This window comes from Triturus cristatus, chromosome 9, assembly GCF_964204655.1.
Source record: "Triturus cristatus chromosome 9, aTriCri1.1, whole genome shotgun sequence".
Taxonomy (NCBI): domain Eukaryota; kingdom Metazoa; phylum Chordata; class Amphibia; order Caudata; family Salamandridae; genus Triturus; species Triturus cristatus.
Genome location: NC_140592.1, coordinates 21476950 through 21493793, shown reverse-complemented (window position 1 = coordinate 21493793; position 16844 = coordinate 21476950). Strand labels below are relative to the sequence as shown.

The 16844-nt window shown below is 45.0% G+C and overlaps 1 protein-coding gene across 4 annotated transcripts in view; it reads right to left on the bottom strand.

Moving 5' to 3' along the window:
• MTMR14 (myotubularin related protein 14) overlaps positions 1–16844 on the bottom strand; it is a 182080-nt gene that overhangs the window by 147082 nt on the left and 18154 nt on the right. For all 4 annotated transcript variants that reach the window (XM_085624263.1, XM_085624264.1, XM_085624267.1 and 1 more), the window contains exons 3-4: positions 6114–6222; positions 35–110 (exon numbers count right to left, since the gene is read on the bottom strand). In XM_085624263.1, the coding sequence (XP_085480389.1) occupies positions 35–110; positions 6114–6222 (185 nt within the window). The remainder of the gene's footprint in view (positions 1–34; positions 111–6113; positions 6223–16844) is intronic.

The window sequence follows — 16844 nt, the reverse complement described above, 5'->3', positions numbered from 1 at the left end:
CCAGGTGCGCAATGCATACTGAATGTAGTCCTACCTGAGAATATGTAATTGTACCCTGTTCGTCCATAGAGCTCACCCCATCCTGCAAGTGTTGCTGACCGGCAAATATGCTGCAAAGTAAGAATAATCATTTTCAATTACGTTGCTGCAAGACAAAATACTAAATACATAAAACCTTTTCGTAAAAAGAACTCACATAAGTTATTCAATAAACATGCTTTGTAGATAAGCAAGTCCAATGCAGGTACCAAGCAAGAAATAAGAAAAACAAAGTGAGAATTTAAAGACCTCAAGAACAAGCACATCTATTTGTTTATCCCCAACATCAATGTTAAACCGGCTAAGAGCAGGGGTAAAAGAAATCTGCCATACATAGATTCCTTTCCCCAAGGTCAGTAAGAATACAGACAGCCAAGGACAAGGGTCAAAGATCTACAATGCATAGATTCATTGCCTCAAGATCAATAAAAGCACAGACAGCCAATGACAACAGTGGAAGATATCTAGTAGGCATGGTTTCCTTGTCCCAAGGTCAGTAAGAGCACGGACAGCCAATGACAACAGTGGAAGATATCTAGTAGGCATGGTTTCCTTGTCCCAAGGTCAGTAAGAGCACAGACAGCAAACGACAACAGTGGAAGATATCTAGTAGGCATGGTTTCCTTGTCCCAAGGTCAGTAAGAGCACGGACAGCAAATGACAAGGGTCAGTGAGATGTACAATGCATGGATTCATTGCCCCAAGGTCAGTAAGAGCACCGATAGCCAATGACAACAGTGGAAGCTATCTAGTAGGCATGGTTTCCTTGGTAAGTGACAGCACAGAGAGCCCACTAAAGAGTGCACGAAATCTGCAATACGTGGTTTCCTTGTCCCAAGATGAAAGCACAGAGATCCACTTATAAGTCAAAGATATCTGCATCACAATGTTTACTGGTCCAGAGGGGAGAGCACAGACAGCCAATGAGAGGAGTCAAGATATCTAATAGGCATTGGTTCCTTGGTAAGTGACCGCACAGAAAGCACGCTACAAGAGTGAACGATACCCGCAATACATTGTTTGGAACTTCAGTAATTACCTGAATCCCTTCCTGCAACTGCTGTACTGAGCACTGCAAGGCTAAGCTGGACTGAGAGCACACCTCGATCGTACGGTGGCCGCGAAGGATGGATGCAAGGCTGATGCACGAGGTCATGCTCCCACTGGCCTAGAGGCAGCTGTAAGTCCTGAGCATGCATTGGCTGTACTAAGTCTGCAGCAAGTGTGTCACCGTTGGACTAAAGACAGACAGTACTGAAAGTCAATCATGTCCTAGAACGGTAACTATTTCATAAAATATTGTAAAGTACAGTATGAGGAAAACCAGAAGCTGCACAAGGTGAAATATTTTGAGATAATCTCATCAATGTGCAGTCCGAAAGGGGCGAGAAAAGAAGGGCACTTTGAAAAACTGCTTTTTAAAAAGGAGCCAAAATCTGCGGGGGCTTTTCTTTTAAAAGTCTGGGGGGGGGGGGAGGGGGGGGGGGGACGTGGAATAACAGAATCCCACAGAAAAGGAAAAAAGAACCCGGATGGTGGATTTTTAAAGACCATATCATTTTTTAATCTACACCTGGAGTGGGAGCACAAGTAATCATTTGTTATAATCAGGGAAGTTGAAGCTGAAAGGCAAGTCATTTGATAAGCATAACATGAGAAGTGCACTACCCTACCCCCACCCCTCCCCCTTTCCAAACATGGTATTAAAAAAAAAAAAAAATTATATGCAAACTTTCCCCAAAGGCTAAGCGGTCCTTTAGTTTGCCATATACAGTTAGCAAGCTGCAGGTGACCAAACTGACCTTGCCAAAGAGAGGAATCAAATACTAAAAACAGGAACAGGTTCCAGCTTAGCCTTGCGGACAAGGAATTAATTAGAACTAAGTGAGGCGAGTGGAGGAACCGAAATTTGACCATACATGTTTAGACATTCAAGAATAGGAAAATGACATAAATAAAGGCAAAATTTGAACAAACGAGAATGCCTTGCTGCAGTCTCCACCCAACGTGATGCTGGGATTGAGATGGCAAATCTAGTTCTTGTCTGGCCTCTGGAGAACAGAAACTTATTGGAACTAAATGTCCCACCCTGCACACACTTCAAATCTGGTCAATTGTTGGTGGGGGCTGGGGGTGGATATATAAACGAGAGTACAGGAGATGTGCCTTGCTGGATCATGAAAGAAGGGTGAGGATACGAAAACGGCGTGTGCTGTGGAGCCTACGGTGGACACTGCTGCATCAAAAAATATGGTCTTTGAGCGCTGTTGGAAACTCCGTTGATTGGGTTGCATGTCCTTACTTTGACCACTCTTACTTCTCTCTATATATATTGAATAGATCTTTACTGGGTCCTACCTCTCCTTCCTGTTGCATCAATGAAATAAACCCAACTTCATCCATTTATACGGTCCTACCTTCACTGCATTGCCCATCCCCAAGTTAGATTAGTAACCGCTCTACTTTTGGTGATCCTACAACTAATATAAGATTTAAATCACATTAACTTCCCCTATAATAATTCCCACTCTAACCCCAAGTGTAATTAGAATACAGTTATACACCAGGTTCTAATAGTTAACACATTTCAAAATAATTTAAAGAATAACGTTAACCATCAACGTTCCTGAGATAACTAGACTTGCATTTTAATTGTAATTCATGTGTATTTATTGTAACACTACCTCTTACACTTCAATTCAATTCCATCAGACTTCAATTGAGAGGGGCCCCAGAAGCACAGGAATAGTTCTGAAGTGTGCAGGGCTGGCCCGGAGGCAATGGAGAGATTTGAAAGTGAAGGGTGCGGCCTGGATTGGAGGAAAACAATCAATGTTTTTAATTGGTTTAGAAGACTCTGTGCAACGGATCGACAGGCCTCTAAGGGGAGGACGCCTATTACAACAAAATCATGTGGACCGTGGACATTTGAAGATTCTTGGGGCTGGGACACCCTCCAATGGCACCCAAGCTGGCTAACTAGCCATCGTGTTCAAGACATCGGCCCTTCAGATCCAGCTTGGACACAGTAGAAAGGAAGACTTCCTTGAATGTTTGTAGTAAAGCGGTCTGCTACCTGCTGACCAGACCTCGGACTGGAGTGTTTATAAGACAGGATCAGAGATTTGCTGCAAGGCTTTGTTCTCTGAGCAAATCTACAGTACTGATGGAGGCTTTGCATGCTGAGAGCGGGGAGGCTCTTCAGTCACTGAAACCCGGTGTTTGGAGATGGCCTAGTGTGCAAGAGGCCTTTGAAGGATTACCACTTGACGGGAAATACTGAAATTACTGAGTGACCGTGTACCATCTGCCTGCGGAGACCAGCTCTATCCAGTGTGGAAGTGGCTTCTGAAGTGCCTAGAAGCTGAGAAGGCAGAGTAACAAAGTAAGCCTGTGGCTGACCTATGGTAATCCCAAGAAACTACAAAAAATGGAGACATATTTCCCAATGGAGAGAAACCCTGTGAACCACTTTGTTTAGGAGGAAGAGTTCTCTTATGAGCAATATACAAAGACACCAAACAAAAGCAACTACTTTAAAAACAAATCCCTGCAATGTTGGCATGTAAATCCGAAGGCCAGTGAAATCTTCATGGAGAAACGAATTGCAGCACGCAGAAACGGTCATCACCCCAGCATGATTGCTCTCTACTGTCATCACCCAGCCTGATTGCTCTCTACAAGCACCTTCGAGAGTAGGCTCCCGGATGTGTACTTTAGGGGTACTACTGCCTTCCAGTGGCCACATTTGATAAAATACTTCTTCTAGAAAGTCGCCACCATTAAAAATTTGATCCATCTAGGATTGCAATGCAGGTTATTTTTACTTCATACCTGCAGAAAAAGAACGTTTTGTTCTTCCATTTTTTAAATATGTTTTTACCCCACTTAACTTGGTGTTCACCTTACCATCCTGAACTGCAATTGTAATTGTTCCTTGGAGAAATGCCCTGGCACTCGGTTCAAAACACATGCCATAGTCCCACTTCTTGAGATCGGTTTTGTCAGTAAATAGTGCTCTGGTGGGCAGCATTAGATCAGTTTTAGATCATATAACAACTCCGACCTTGCTTTCTTGTATGGTTATGGGAAAGACGTTTGGTAAGAGCATGGCTGCATGTGGCTACAAGTCTGCAGGGAATGGGATAGCAAAGTTGGCAGGCTTAGAGAAAATGTTCTTTTAACACAACAACAGACTATGTGGGGACATGAAGGACCCTAAACTCTTGGAGCCCGGCTGCAAAATATATTTACATTTCCAACACCGAAAGATAAACTGAGCATGAAGTGAACTGAGCGCAGACGTGGAGAGAAACCTATATTGAATGTGTACCTTACTCCAAAAAACACGCAGTTGTGCAGCAGAGTAAAGGTAAAAAAAGAAAAATATATAGAGATGTCTACAGTACAATTGTGCATCAGCAATTTGAAAAAATACCCTTGCTATAGGCTGGATTACCGACGAATAGATGTTCACAAAAAGTAGCCCATTTATTTTCAGAATAGTAAGCTGGAGACAGATAAGCAAAAAGGGATGAAGGGACCATGTTTTTCAGCTGGCAGTATTCGCCCTTCACCTGGGTTTAGCTTTCATCTGATCCACTATTATCCAAGAGTTGCCTAAATGAGAGATGCACCAAAGGCAATCGTAATCATTCATCCTTGTGCCTAGTTATGATGCTGGCAAGTAAGCATTGGGTATGGTGACTGTACCACAAATCTACAGAAAGGATGCCACCAGGGAGATCTCAGCTACGGATGCGCCTTCGTCAGTTAACGCTAGGGAGACCAGTTTAGGGTGTCTCAAATCCCAGGGTGTGCTCTTTGGGAGCACGAGATTTGCTTTTTGGGGGATCTCTTGGATCAGTAGCCACTGATAGCCGCAAAAATACAGCAACTCTGAAGGGACAATAAGATCAAATGGCATGGATGGGAGAACTTGTATATTGGCAGGCAGCTTCATTATCACAACAGCATTTTTAAATTTGTGATGGAAGGTGGGGTGGGGGCCAGAAAAACAAAGTTTGGTGTCTGCATCAGGAGAAGATCAATGGAAGCTCAATGTATTTTTGTAGCTGTTCACAGGAGCTGCGGCACACACTTTTTGGACATGGCTTGGAACCGCCATTATGTTTTTTAGGAGCACAAGCGCGTAGATCTGTTGGTTGGGTCACATTACTTCCACTTCTCATCGGTTAGTAAAACCTTCTTAATCAGCATGCCCGTTTGCATTCACTAACTCCAGGACAGTGGTGGCCATCTCACTCGAGATCAGTAGGAGTGGTTGCCTGCTTTAGTCCTGGTACTGTCTACGTATAGAAGAGAGCACCAAATGTCTAATCGGACACTCAGAATGCCATCTGGCAAATCAACTGACTGTCGTTCTGTTCCTCTTGCAGATTTTACCGAATAGTGAACGGGCAGGTGGGTGTTCAGGTAAGGGCTACAGGGGCGAATGTTTGAAGAGAGATGGAGGAAGGACATCAGCAGATTACAGCTAAGAACTGTGCCCTTGTGCTAAGAGTGTGAATGAGACTGAGGGACAGCACCTGTTCTAGTGAAATAAAAGCCTCCATGAACACTCCCCAATAGGTCACACCCTCCCCCAAATATGGCAGTGGAGTGGCAAGAAAGACAGCAGTGAACAGCAACATGTTGCATCTCTGAGCCCTGGATAGCTAAAAACATGGATATCGGAATGTGTTAGGCAAAAATCAAAAATCTGAATAAAGATGCAGAGATAAATCCAACATCAGATATTAATTTTCAGGATTTGTTCAAAATAAACAAATTATAGCCAGGGTGGGAAGAGGTATTCAGATATTCCTTGAGATCAAGTACCTCAGTAGATGCAATAGGTTTGAGTGTAAGGAGGAAGCAAGTTAATTTATTCTAAGCAATACATAAATGTGTCACGGAGTAACAAATCAGAAGTTTTACGCATTCTCCTCTGAGACTACAAGAACACTGCCTTCAAACCTTACTAAAAAACAGATTGTCTTGAAAAACATTCAGAAGGAGGCTCTGTACATCATTCATCAGGTGACAATGGCTGCTGTATTTGAAGAACGTACTTTTCCCTTGTATAGAATGACTGGGCAGACAAAGCGACCACGACATCTGGCCATCTTGCTGCGATTGACGAGGTCCTGTAATTTACTGATGTGCACTGTGCTTTCGAACCTGCAACAAATACAAAAACAGTCATGAGCACAAACTCCACTCTTATCTACTAGCAGGCATGGAACCAGTAACACCAAATCTACTTCAATTAGTTGAATTGGAAAGATGGGTGTTTTAGGGGGGGGGGGGGGGGGGGGGGGGGTTTGCCTCTCCGACTCTAACTTCTACCACCATCCTGTGATCTTGCATACGAACATCCATCCTTCCAGCCAAAATGCACTGCAGATGCCTGTACCTGCGCCTTTGAGACTAAACAGAAATCCAATATCTACAGTAGTCTGGCAATGCTCCTGAAAACACGCCTCTTTCACCCTCCTCCCATTCTCCACGAGGAGTCTGTACAGCAAACACTTCCTATGGGGTGCCCATTGATCCGAGTGGCAGAGAGACCATTCACGAGCAAATCAGCAGAAGTGATCAGGACTAAATATTTGCAACATGGTTTACTTTGTGCTCTACTAGTCCTGGTTGTATATAGCCAGTTATATAGGTTCGACAGGTTACATAGTTACCATACAAATATCTTCACTTAGAAATAAACATGCCAGAGTAGAATTCATTGGGTGCCAAACAGCTCCTTGGAAGTTTAGCATGGTTTTAGAAAGCTTTGCATTCCGGGGCACTGATGTGAGGCCGGCACTGGGAGCGGAACTGCTTGTGAGCGGAGTCGAAGGTCCCAGGAGAGATGCTGGAAGCCCCTGCCTGGTGCAAGTGAGTGAGTTTGCTGCCCGCTCCACCTGGTGCCGGCAGTTGGGGGCCTAGGATATGAACAGCAGTGAGTGCAGCTGGCTGGTCGTTTCACTGTACGTGCTCAAGCAGGATGACTGCCCCAGGGTTTCATAGGCTGCCAGTTTGGACCGGGACTGGACTGACGGTGGAGGTAGAATTGCTTTGCCCTAATAAGGCCCTGGAGTGTTGCGCCTGGTGTGTCCGGTGGGAGACGTGGGCAGGAGGGGGTGGGGGTCGGCTAGAACTGCTCGTGCCCCTCTTACCTCACCTACTACAACATCTCTGCATGTGGGGAGAGGAGAGTCCATCAACAGCATGCCCCCCCCCCCTCTAGACTGCGTGGCATCGCCGCTGGAATGTGGAGGTCCAACATCGCTGAAAACAGCTTCAGAGCGGTGACCGTTGGGTGTCTCACTACGCCGTGGTGGCGGCGGCAGCAGACTGCTTATACCCCTATCTCTCCACTTGTAGCCCCTTGATGATTAGGTGTGGTGGGTCCCTACACTGGGGAATGTTGAAGTTATCGCTGACAGTCTGTTGAGGTTGGTGGAGGGGGAACAAAAAAAAACAAAAGGTCACCCCGATTTGGCCGCATACTGACCAGTACCCCCAGACTGCGCCTGGCACGGAGGAGTGGTGGCCATACCACAGCACCATGGTTCCTCTGGGTTGAGTGCTGCGCACTGCCGATCAAGTGGAGAACGGTATAGCTGATCATTATTTCGGACTCACGCCGGCCTGGGCCACCTAGCCCAACAGGCATGCCTAAAGTAAGATATGGGGAAAGGCGGGGGTCCTAGGACCCATTCGCTGAGTCACCAGGCGGCAAGCACCCCGGAGTCGCCGAGGAGGTGACAACCACCCCCTCCCCCCCTTTCAAATAGCAAATTTGACCAAATCCTGGCAGCCTCACTGCAAACGCAAAAGGACCTGTGCAACAGGATATCAGAAGAATTTGACAAGACGATTCACCCAGATGGAAGGAGTCATTCATGAGCTGTAACCAAAACTCAAGAACCTCGAGGGTCAAGTCCGCTCCCTGGTGGCCTAGGTGCGGGAACTGGAGGGCAGTGCGGAGGATTCCGAGGGACGCTCCTGCCACAACAACCTTTGGATTGTGGGAGTCCCACAGGGGATGGAAGGCTGAGACCCCAGTATCCTCCTTTGAGTGATGGCTTGCACAGGTAGTGGCCCGGATGTCCCATTCTCCCCATTACCAGGTGGAGTGGGCGCACAGGGTCCAGGAGAAGTGGTGGCCTCTGGGATCGTTCCCCCAGACCGGTAGTGATTCCCCTGCTGAACTTCAGGAAAATGGAAACTATCCTGAGAGCAGCCCGAAATGCAGATCCCCTACAGTACGAAAATGCACGCATCATTCCTTTCCTGGACTGTACCTTGATGGTGCAACCCCGGAGGGTATCCTTCTTGGGAGTCAAGAAACGCATGCCAGAGGTAGGCCTTACATACTCACTGTTGTACCCAGCAAAGCTTAACAAATTATCTAAACAGACCAGCTATTTCACAGGACCCACAGACGCTGGGTGGAACAGTGCCACTTTGAGGCATCTGCCCTGGGAGGGGTGGAGAATCCATAGAGTGTCTGGCTGGCCTCATTCCACCGGCCCTTTGCTGCTTGTCCAGTGATAAATCTAGAATGAGCATTTGACACAGCAGACTGGCAATCTATGTTTACTGCACTTTCAACTCCCAGTGCGCTTGCTTCGCATGATTAGTTTATTTTATACAGCCTGGGTAAATACAGGTCAGCTCCTTTCAATCCCATTGGAGATCAGTTGAGGAACACGGCAGGGATGACTGCTGTTGCCACTTTTGTTTGTGCTGACAGTGGAAACATTGGCTCAATAGCTGCAGCGTGATGGGTGGGATAATACTTTTAGGGGACGAATTTCACACAGTCTCCCTTTACACGGATGGCGATGTATTGTCCTTATTTAAAATACGTGGCGTCTGGCAAGGACTTGGAGACATCAAAATAGCACTTAAGGAATTCCGTAAAGCCTTGGATCTGGGAGTGAATTGGGCCAAGACTTGCCCGTTTCCTGTTAGTTCAAGCTGCCCTCCACAACACCTAGTGGTGGGATCCCCATCAAGTGAGATGGGAACCGACCACATTCCGCTATCTCTGTATTCGTATATACCAGGATACTCTGGACTTAGACAGTAACCTCACTAGGGCGGTCACCTCCCTGAGACTGCAACTGGCTTTTTAGAGTACACTCCCACTTACGGTGCAGGGACAGTTCTCCCATTCTAAGATGGCAATGCTCCCCTAACTCATATTACTTTCACAATTTACCGGTCCACATACAGAGCTCTACCTTCCGTACTTTGCACGGCATGCTAGGGACATTTCTGTGGAACAAGGAACATCACTGTGTCGCCCTGTCAAAGCTCCAGCGGCCGGTTGACAGGGGGGGGGGGGTGCATTAATAACTCCTAATTTCGAGCATTATTACTTGGCAGGCCAATTTGAGTGGCCGTCTTGTTGGCTGCCAGGCTGGAATCTGTCTGCATTGGGCCTACCCACATTGGATTGTGCCGCAAGAGTGATCCACGAGCTGTTACCATCGGACAACTCCGCCCACACTCAAATAAGCTTATGACCATAGCATACAACAGCTATACCAGAAGCCTTAGAATGATCCCAGCCCTGACACCATACACACCAGAGATCAATATCGGCAGCTTACGCCCCTTCAGAGAGCTCCTTGGGAGAGCGGGGATTGAGCTCTGGGAGTCAGAAGGGGTTGATACCCTGGCGCCCCATTTCAGAATGCAGCCCTTGTGCCCTTCGAACAGCTCTGTATGGATCATGGTCTGCCCCTTGGCCATTTTCTTGCGCACCGAACTCTGCTGGTCGAACTGCAGCAGTATTGCAAAATCATGGATCCACCTCCCCCCATGCATACGATGTGCAGCAGTCAGCACCTAATCAGGTGGGTCACACACGCAATTGCTTCTGCATCACAGGACCTGTTGCTCTCCACAAGATAATGCACTCCACAAGATAATGCTGGGAACAACACATTGGTGTTGCGCTAGCACAGAAGGAGTGGGACAGGGCTCTTATATACACCCGCGTCAAGTTTCCCGCAACGCAAAATTCCAATATATCCTTAAATAGATCGTACCTCATGCCAGTACGTTTGACGGATTATAAGGTAGTGTATCAACATGCCCCAGATGTGATTCCAATGATGCAGACATGGCACACATGTTTTGGGATTATCCAGAAGCATAATTGCTGTGGAAGGAGGCACCGGAAACCCTGACAGCTGTCATGGGGAGGAGGACTTTTGTACAATGTAGACAGGCCTGCTGGGGCTATACAGACGTAGGAGGGAGGGAGGTGCTGCTTATTGATTCATAGACTTTGCCCTGCTCATGGCTAGGAGAGCCACTGCCATTAAGTGGAAGGATTCCCACCTTCCTGGTATGCCGTATTGGTTTGTGGCAATGTTGAAGTGGGGCAGGGTCGAATTGGTGGCACTCAGGGGAGGGAAGGAGGGGCAGGGGTGGGGGGGGGGGGGGGTCGAAATCATCACCGCCCAACACAATGCTCCAAACCACATTTGTTGCCTAGCACTCCCTCATCCTTCTCCCTTTTTCCCTCCTTCCACTTCCTTTCCTATTTTCGTGGTTCTTAGGCCTGTACCCCATCTCTTTAAGCCTCGTCTCGAACGCACTCCCAGATTATGTACCGTTCGAATGGAAGGACAAGGCGTCTGTCGGATGTATATATGCAGCGCGACCCCATGGCCGTTTTCAGCCAGCGTCTGATACTATATTACCAGTGCATGGATCTTGTCAGTTTGCAACGATTGTGACCTGCCAGTTGACCTTGTTACACAAGTTGATTGTGGATTAAGTAAAGATGAACCAATGCCTCCTGTAGTAACATGGATTGCCGTCTGCAATTTACCTACCCACTGGGAACATTTATGTCAAGCTCCATTATCATACTGCGATGATTGCATCATTATTTATGTTACGCAACAACAAAAAAACAACAAAAACACACAAATTCAGTTATAGTTAGCAGAACCAACTATAACTTGAGCCACCGCCAGGCACTGCTTAGGACATCAAGTATTTATTTTGTTATTTTTTATTTTTACACAAAGCTCTATAAACTAGTATGTGATTAGAGGGTTAAAAGTATAAAATAGCTCAGAATAGTAGCACAGGGTTTTCCAAAAAGTAGCTCGGGGGCGACTGGTAGCTCTCCATCTACCTGCGACTAGCTCTCCCATCTGTAGCCCAACCTAGTAAATAAAAAGTGTTGGTTTGGTTGGCTTGGATAGGTTTCCAAAATTGAAAAAGGATCTATTTTCCGGAGTGATAATCTGATCTCTAGAGAAAAATATATATGTTTAAAGCTAATAGTTAAATGGTAATTAAAGCTGCACTGAGGAGTTTTATAAGTGATGCTCTTTCCTATGTGCCAGGCAGCACTATGCAAGAGACTGCTACTCCGTGTAGAGGCATCGACGTTGATGAAGCATTTTTCCATTATTGCTGGTGATCTTCACTGATGCACCGAGGTCAGTGCTTGTAATCCAGCATGCAATGGTCACTAATGGAATCTTGTCTGAAGTGGTCACTGCGGTTACAGCCATAATTTGTGTTAGTAGCTCAGGGTGATTGTCACTGACCGCAAGTCCTAGAAAAGGTTGGAGATCCCTGATGAAGCACCATTAATGAGATCACAGATACATCTCACTTAGGTGTAGCAAGCATGTGTTGTGTGTAATATTGACCCTATACCACACACGTCTCTGGAAGCCTAGTTCACATTAACAAATCAACCACAGATATTTGGGAAATTCTCATTACACACCGTGTTCAATATGTATACAACTGTTCAGAGAAAGCCACCTTCAAGATGCTCAACGTCTGTTCCAAAAACAATGGCCAACTACGGACAGCTTTTACTAGCATCAAACCACACCGAACCTACATTGAGAGAATGCATTGAACTGCAATCGTACCTACCCACAAACCTTCACCGGACCGGAGCTGAAACCAAGGACAGGAACCAGGAACCGAGCAGCTTCTCATTATTACTTTGGCGAAGAGGAGGTCAAAGGAGAGTGTGCTACGATCAGAGTACCAGCAGATTTTACTCATGCCCCCTTGCATTTGTGAAGTGCGCGGAGGGGTGCCCTTCAGGAGCACCACAGCTCTTCCTGTGGCAGAGATACTCTCGCCAAGCCTCGACTCCAGTTTGTGTACGTGAGCGCGGAGGACTCCGCACCAATACTAGAATAAGGGAGAGGGCAGAGGTCTACTGTGACTTGCTGGACCTCATACTTGGGGAGCTTAGGGTGGCCCACAGCATTGTACTGATTCTTCAAGCCCCCCGGGTGTTTCTCAGTTCACAATGGCAATAAATCTGCTTAACTGTTCCATCACTCCAAAGGAAAAGGAAGCACAAGCCTTAACCCTGTTGAAAGACAGTGCATATAGATTTTAAAGGCTTCTAATACCGTCCATTTGTGTGGACTCCCTGGTGAGAGGCAAGTTTGGCATGATCTCTTCAAAAAGTTTTCAGTAGCTTGGCTCTTACTTTGATTCCCTCCCTTCCCCATTAGAAGGATTGTTCTCATCGATGATAATAAAAGTAAGATAATCAAACTCTTGTGATGAAGCGGCAGGGAGGAGTGCAAACAAAGTAGGGGGGGGGGGGGGGAGGAGGGGGAATCATTACACATCAGTTCATTAGAAGGTTTAACATCCATACCTGAATTTTATCCTAAATTATCTCAGGCAGTGTTAGGAAGTGAAATTGATACAACAGGCAATGGAATGCTTAATATTGAACAACAAGATGCAAAAGGAACAAGCAAGACTCCTCCAACGCCAAAGGATTCTGCAGAAGCCTAAATAAACGTTTGGTTTCTCTTTCAATAATGTCGAACAGCAGACTGCCCAGGAGGTTACTTTAATACGAGCTCCTCATCTAGATTTTACTTTACCAGCTATTGATATGAGCCAGTTACCCCAACGCTGCCAGGAATAAGCCACTGAAATAGACATAAGAATTTTTTTTAATAGTACACCAATTATGACTGAGATTGCGGAAGATTTATCCAGCTCGCTGGACTATCCCCTTTAGTCTTCTTTCCAACCCACAAAAGATTATGTTCATCTCTCTGAAACAGTGCAGACACTGCAAAAGAAACTTAAATATATTTTAACGCTTCTAGAAAAAGCAACTTCCAATTGGGATCATACTATAGAAAGTCTAACCGCAATATTAAAATCTTTAATCAAAATGCCTTTACATGAATAGCAAATACGAATAATGAAACAGAGGTCAAATAGTTACTAAGATGGCTGGAGTAGAACAGTTCGGAATTCCCCCCGAAAGTTAGGCACACCGCAAACAGGCAAAAAAAAAATCCAAAGTCATGAAGGAAGGGTTACAAGAAGGGAAAAGTATACTCCCTTCAGAAGTTATTGTCAGAAAAAAAATCATCAAATGAAGAGTTGAATTCTGATTTAGTCCCTCTTTCTAGTTTTCAAATTTTTAATATGCATAAACTTGTCAGTGATCAAGAAAATGTGCCTATTGCATCCAATGGCCCTCCCACAATAAAAGAAGCACTAAGAAAGGCCAATAGCATTAAGACAAAAGGAAAGGAGTAACGGGAGAAATAAGGAAAGTAAATCATAGAATTATTAAGAGAAGGTTACAAAGAATAACCTTTAATTCACAGAATAAGACAGGTGATCACTATCAATGAAACTAATGGAGTAAGCAGAAATATACCTATAAAGGTAGTTATTCATGAAGCAGACATTTTCCATCCCTCCCTCTTTATCCGCAGAAGAAACAAGCTTTGCTAAATCCTCACGCTCCTGAATTTACCAGCCCAAAACCTTCTACGGCAGTTAAATCGTCTACTTAAGCAGTTACATCAGTAAATTCAATCAGCGAATAAACAAAGGTTTAAATTATTTCTAATACAGTCAGAGTTCTTGAGATTGATTTCTTTCCTAATGGCAATGGCCACTAAATAGACACAATAAAAAATAAATAAATAACATTAAAAAAAGAGGGGTTACAACGCAGCGATCCACAATTATACTCACTTTCTTCATCAGAAATACAGATGGCTTTCTATCCAAACAAGTACGATCTACCCACAGCTAAGTTCGAATTTTGGTCTAACTTGATTCCTGCAATAGTGCTGCAGGCCTAATAGGTTATACAAAAATGGTTTTGATGCTGGAGGAATGCACTATAAACCTCCCCCAGTCCAGAGTTTGTCAGGGACATGACAGTGAAGTTAATTTCTCGTCCTCTTATCATTTCATTGATACACTTACAATACTCACTGACTAAGGCGCAAGACAAATAAATCAAAACCAGCCCATAACAGATAATAAAAATACTGATATCTGTTGGTCTGGGCTTTCTGGGAATTGAATGAAACTAAATCGAATGCTTCTAAACTTCCTGTTTTAGCAACTATCTGGAGATGGAATTCTCTGGGAATTTAGCGGTTTAGGAAATAGACAAGCGGAATGGATTGCTAAAATTAAATTGGGCAATCATTTGTCTTCAAGAGACCTGGTATACAGTCAATTTTGACTGAAAGAACTATTTGCAATTGATGTTCCAAAACAGAGTTAGGAAAGGCCATGCTAGGGGTGATCCTCCTCCGTGTAGATCCAGTGGTACTTTGAAATAATACCGCTCTCCTACAGCAATGTCCAGTGTACCCAAATCAAGTGTTGATTCTGTAGATATTTTAATATTTATGTTCCTACTGGATTACAATACAATCCCCAGTTAATTGGGATATTTGAATTCATAAAATCTATCCTCAAGTCTTAAGAAAGTTCACGGAGGATAATATTGCGAGATTATAATGCGAAAATTGCAAACACTGCATTAATGTCCTATAAAAATAATTAATTTGATGAAACCTGGAATGTTCCCGATTCAGTAATTCCACCCAAGGTTACGGCAGGTTACAAAGTGAGTATGCTATTGGATTTGCTGGTCGGCAAATATGCTGCGATTCTAAATGGGAGAGTAGACCGGGATGTCCCAGCATCATTTACGAGAAAAGGGGGCCTTTAGCTTTTCTATCATTGATCATGTTATGGTGAGTTATGACCAGTTTCATAACTTCTTGTTACTTCAAACTGAGTTTGTTCAAGGTAGCGGCCATGAAATATTACATTTAAAGCTTTAATGGCATCTACAGCAAATGCCTTCTTGGTAACTAACTGAAGGAAAGGACTTTGCATCAATAGCCTTGAACCAAGGTCGAATTATTTGGAATACTGACAACACGATCACGATGACCACGTTAGTAACCTCAGCTTGGGCCCAACACACACCAGAAGAAGGAAATCCCATCCAATATTTGAAGACAAAATTTCATATGCTGTACAAATGATTTAGAGTCTAAACTTTGTCTAGAAAAGGTATTTACCTCTAAAGATCCCAAAAGAAGCAGAACTTGTGTAAACTGAATATACTTATTCAGCAAGTTTATTGAATATTCAGCCTCTAGAGACAAAGAAATCCAAGTTCTACCCAATAAAAGGAGGAATACTAGTTCAGCAAGCAAAGAAACCAGAAAATAAAAATGTATATATACACAGCGGATCAAAAATTGCTTGGATCTTCAACAAGCCCAACAGAAGGCTGAAGAAGAAAATAAAATCACAAAACCTTCTGGCAGCACATAGCAAAATATTACAGGCAACAGGAAAAAATCCCACGGAGATATCCATTCACCGTCGGAATGGATGGACTTTTTCCAACCTTTATGCACCTAAATTCAGTTCCAAATAAATATGTGGAGCCTCAAATACCACTAAAAATACCCATTGCGCTTGATTGGCAAATAAAACCTACACCTCTGAAGGAAAAACCGATCGAGATATACATAACGAAAGAAAGATCTTCTGCTGCGATGGGTTCGCTCAACATCCGGAGATTCGGGACAAATCACTTAAGATTCTTGTGCCTATAGTGCCTAAAAAATAAGGAATGTGTCCGTGTGTAATGTAGCTAGTCCTTTGGGTCGAGTTCACTCTATAGAAAGCTACAAAAAATCTCAAATCCATGCAGGTTTCCAAATGTTTCAAAAACACTTATACAGCACATCTTTACAAGTTAAAAACTGCCCCAATCTGCAAACATGGGTCAGTTTTTATAGCAATCCGATTCGCTAATGGTCCGCTATTGTTTTGAACCCATGTCTATTTTCTAACCCAGTCCGACCTAGTCCTTAATCCTTATCCTAAAGCCCAGCCCCCTCCTTCTCCCACATTTCCCTGGTGTCCCTTGCCCTCCCCACCCCTAAGCCACCCTGCCTGTCACCTGTGCAGACGCCCCCTCTCCTCACACCTCACCCATGTGCATCCTTTTCACTCCTACCCCACCCCTCCCATGCTGCCCCTCGTCCATACACCTCACCTGTGCCTGCAGAATCTCAGAGGAACGGTACCCTGGATGGGTCGAGCCTGAAAAACAAGATCAGGAAGAGTAGTACGAAGAAGCAACCAAGTTTTACCTGCAGCAGGTAGTTCATGGCGGCGGGGCAGCTGTTGGTCTGCTCCAGAGGCTACAGCACAATGCCCGCTACTGCGGCCAGCGTCAAGCTCCGGCAGCCTCGGTTCCCAGTCGCTTGAAGCTAGTTTGACTCGGGATCTCCGAGCTGTGTTCTGGGCTTCCCTCGTCGCTCATCTCCCGCAGTGACCGTCCAGTCCGGAGCACAGGACCCACCCACGCCCCGCCTACTTGCCGGCTCGGTCTACAGCCGTGAGCTTTTCTAGTTACACGCTACCCGCTTTTGAGCTGCTCTGTGGGTGCACATGGCAGGATTTACCACAGGGGCTGCCGC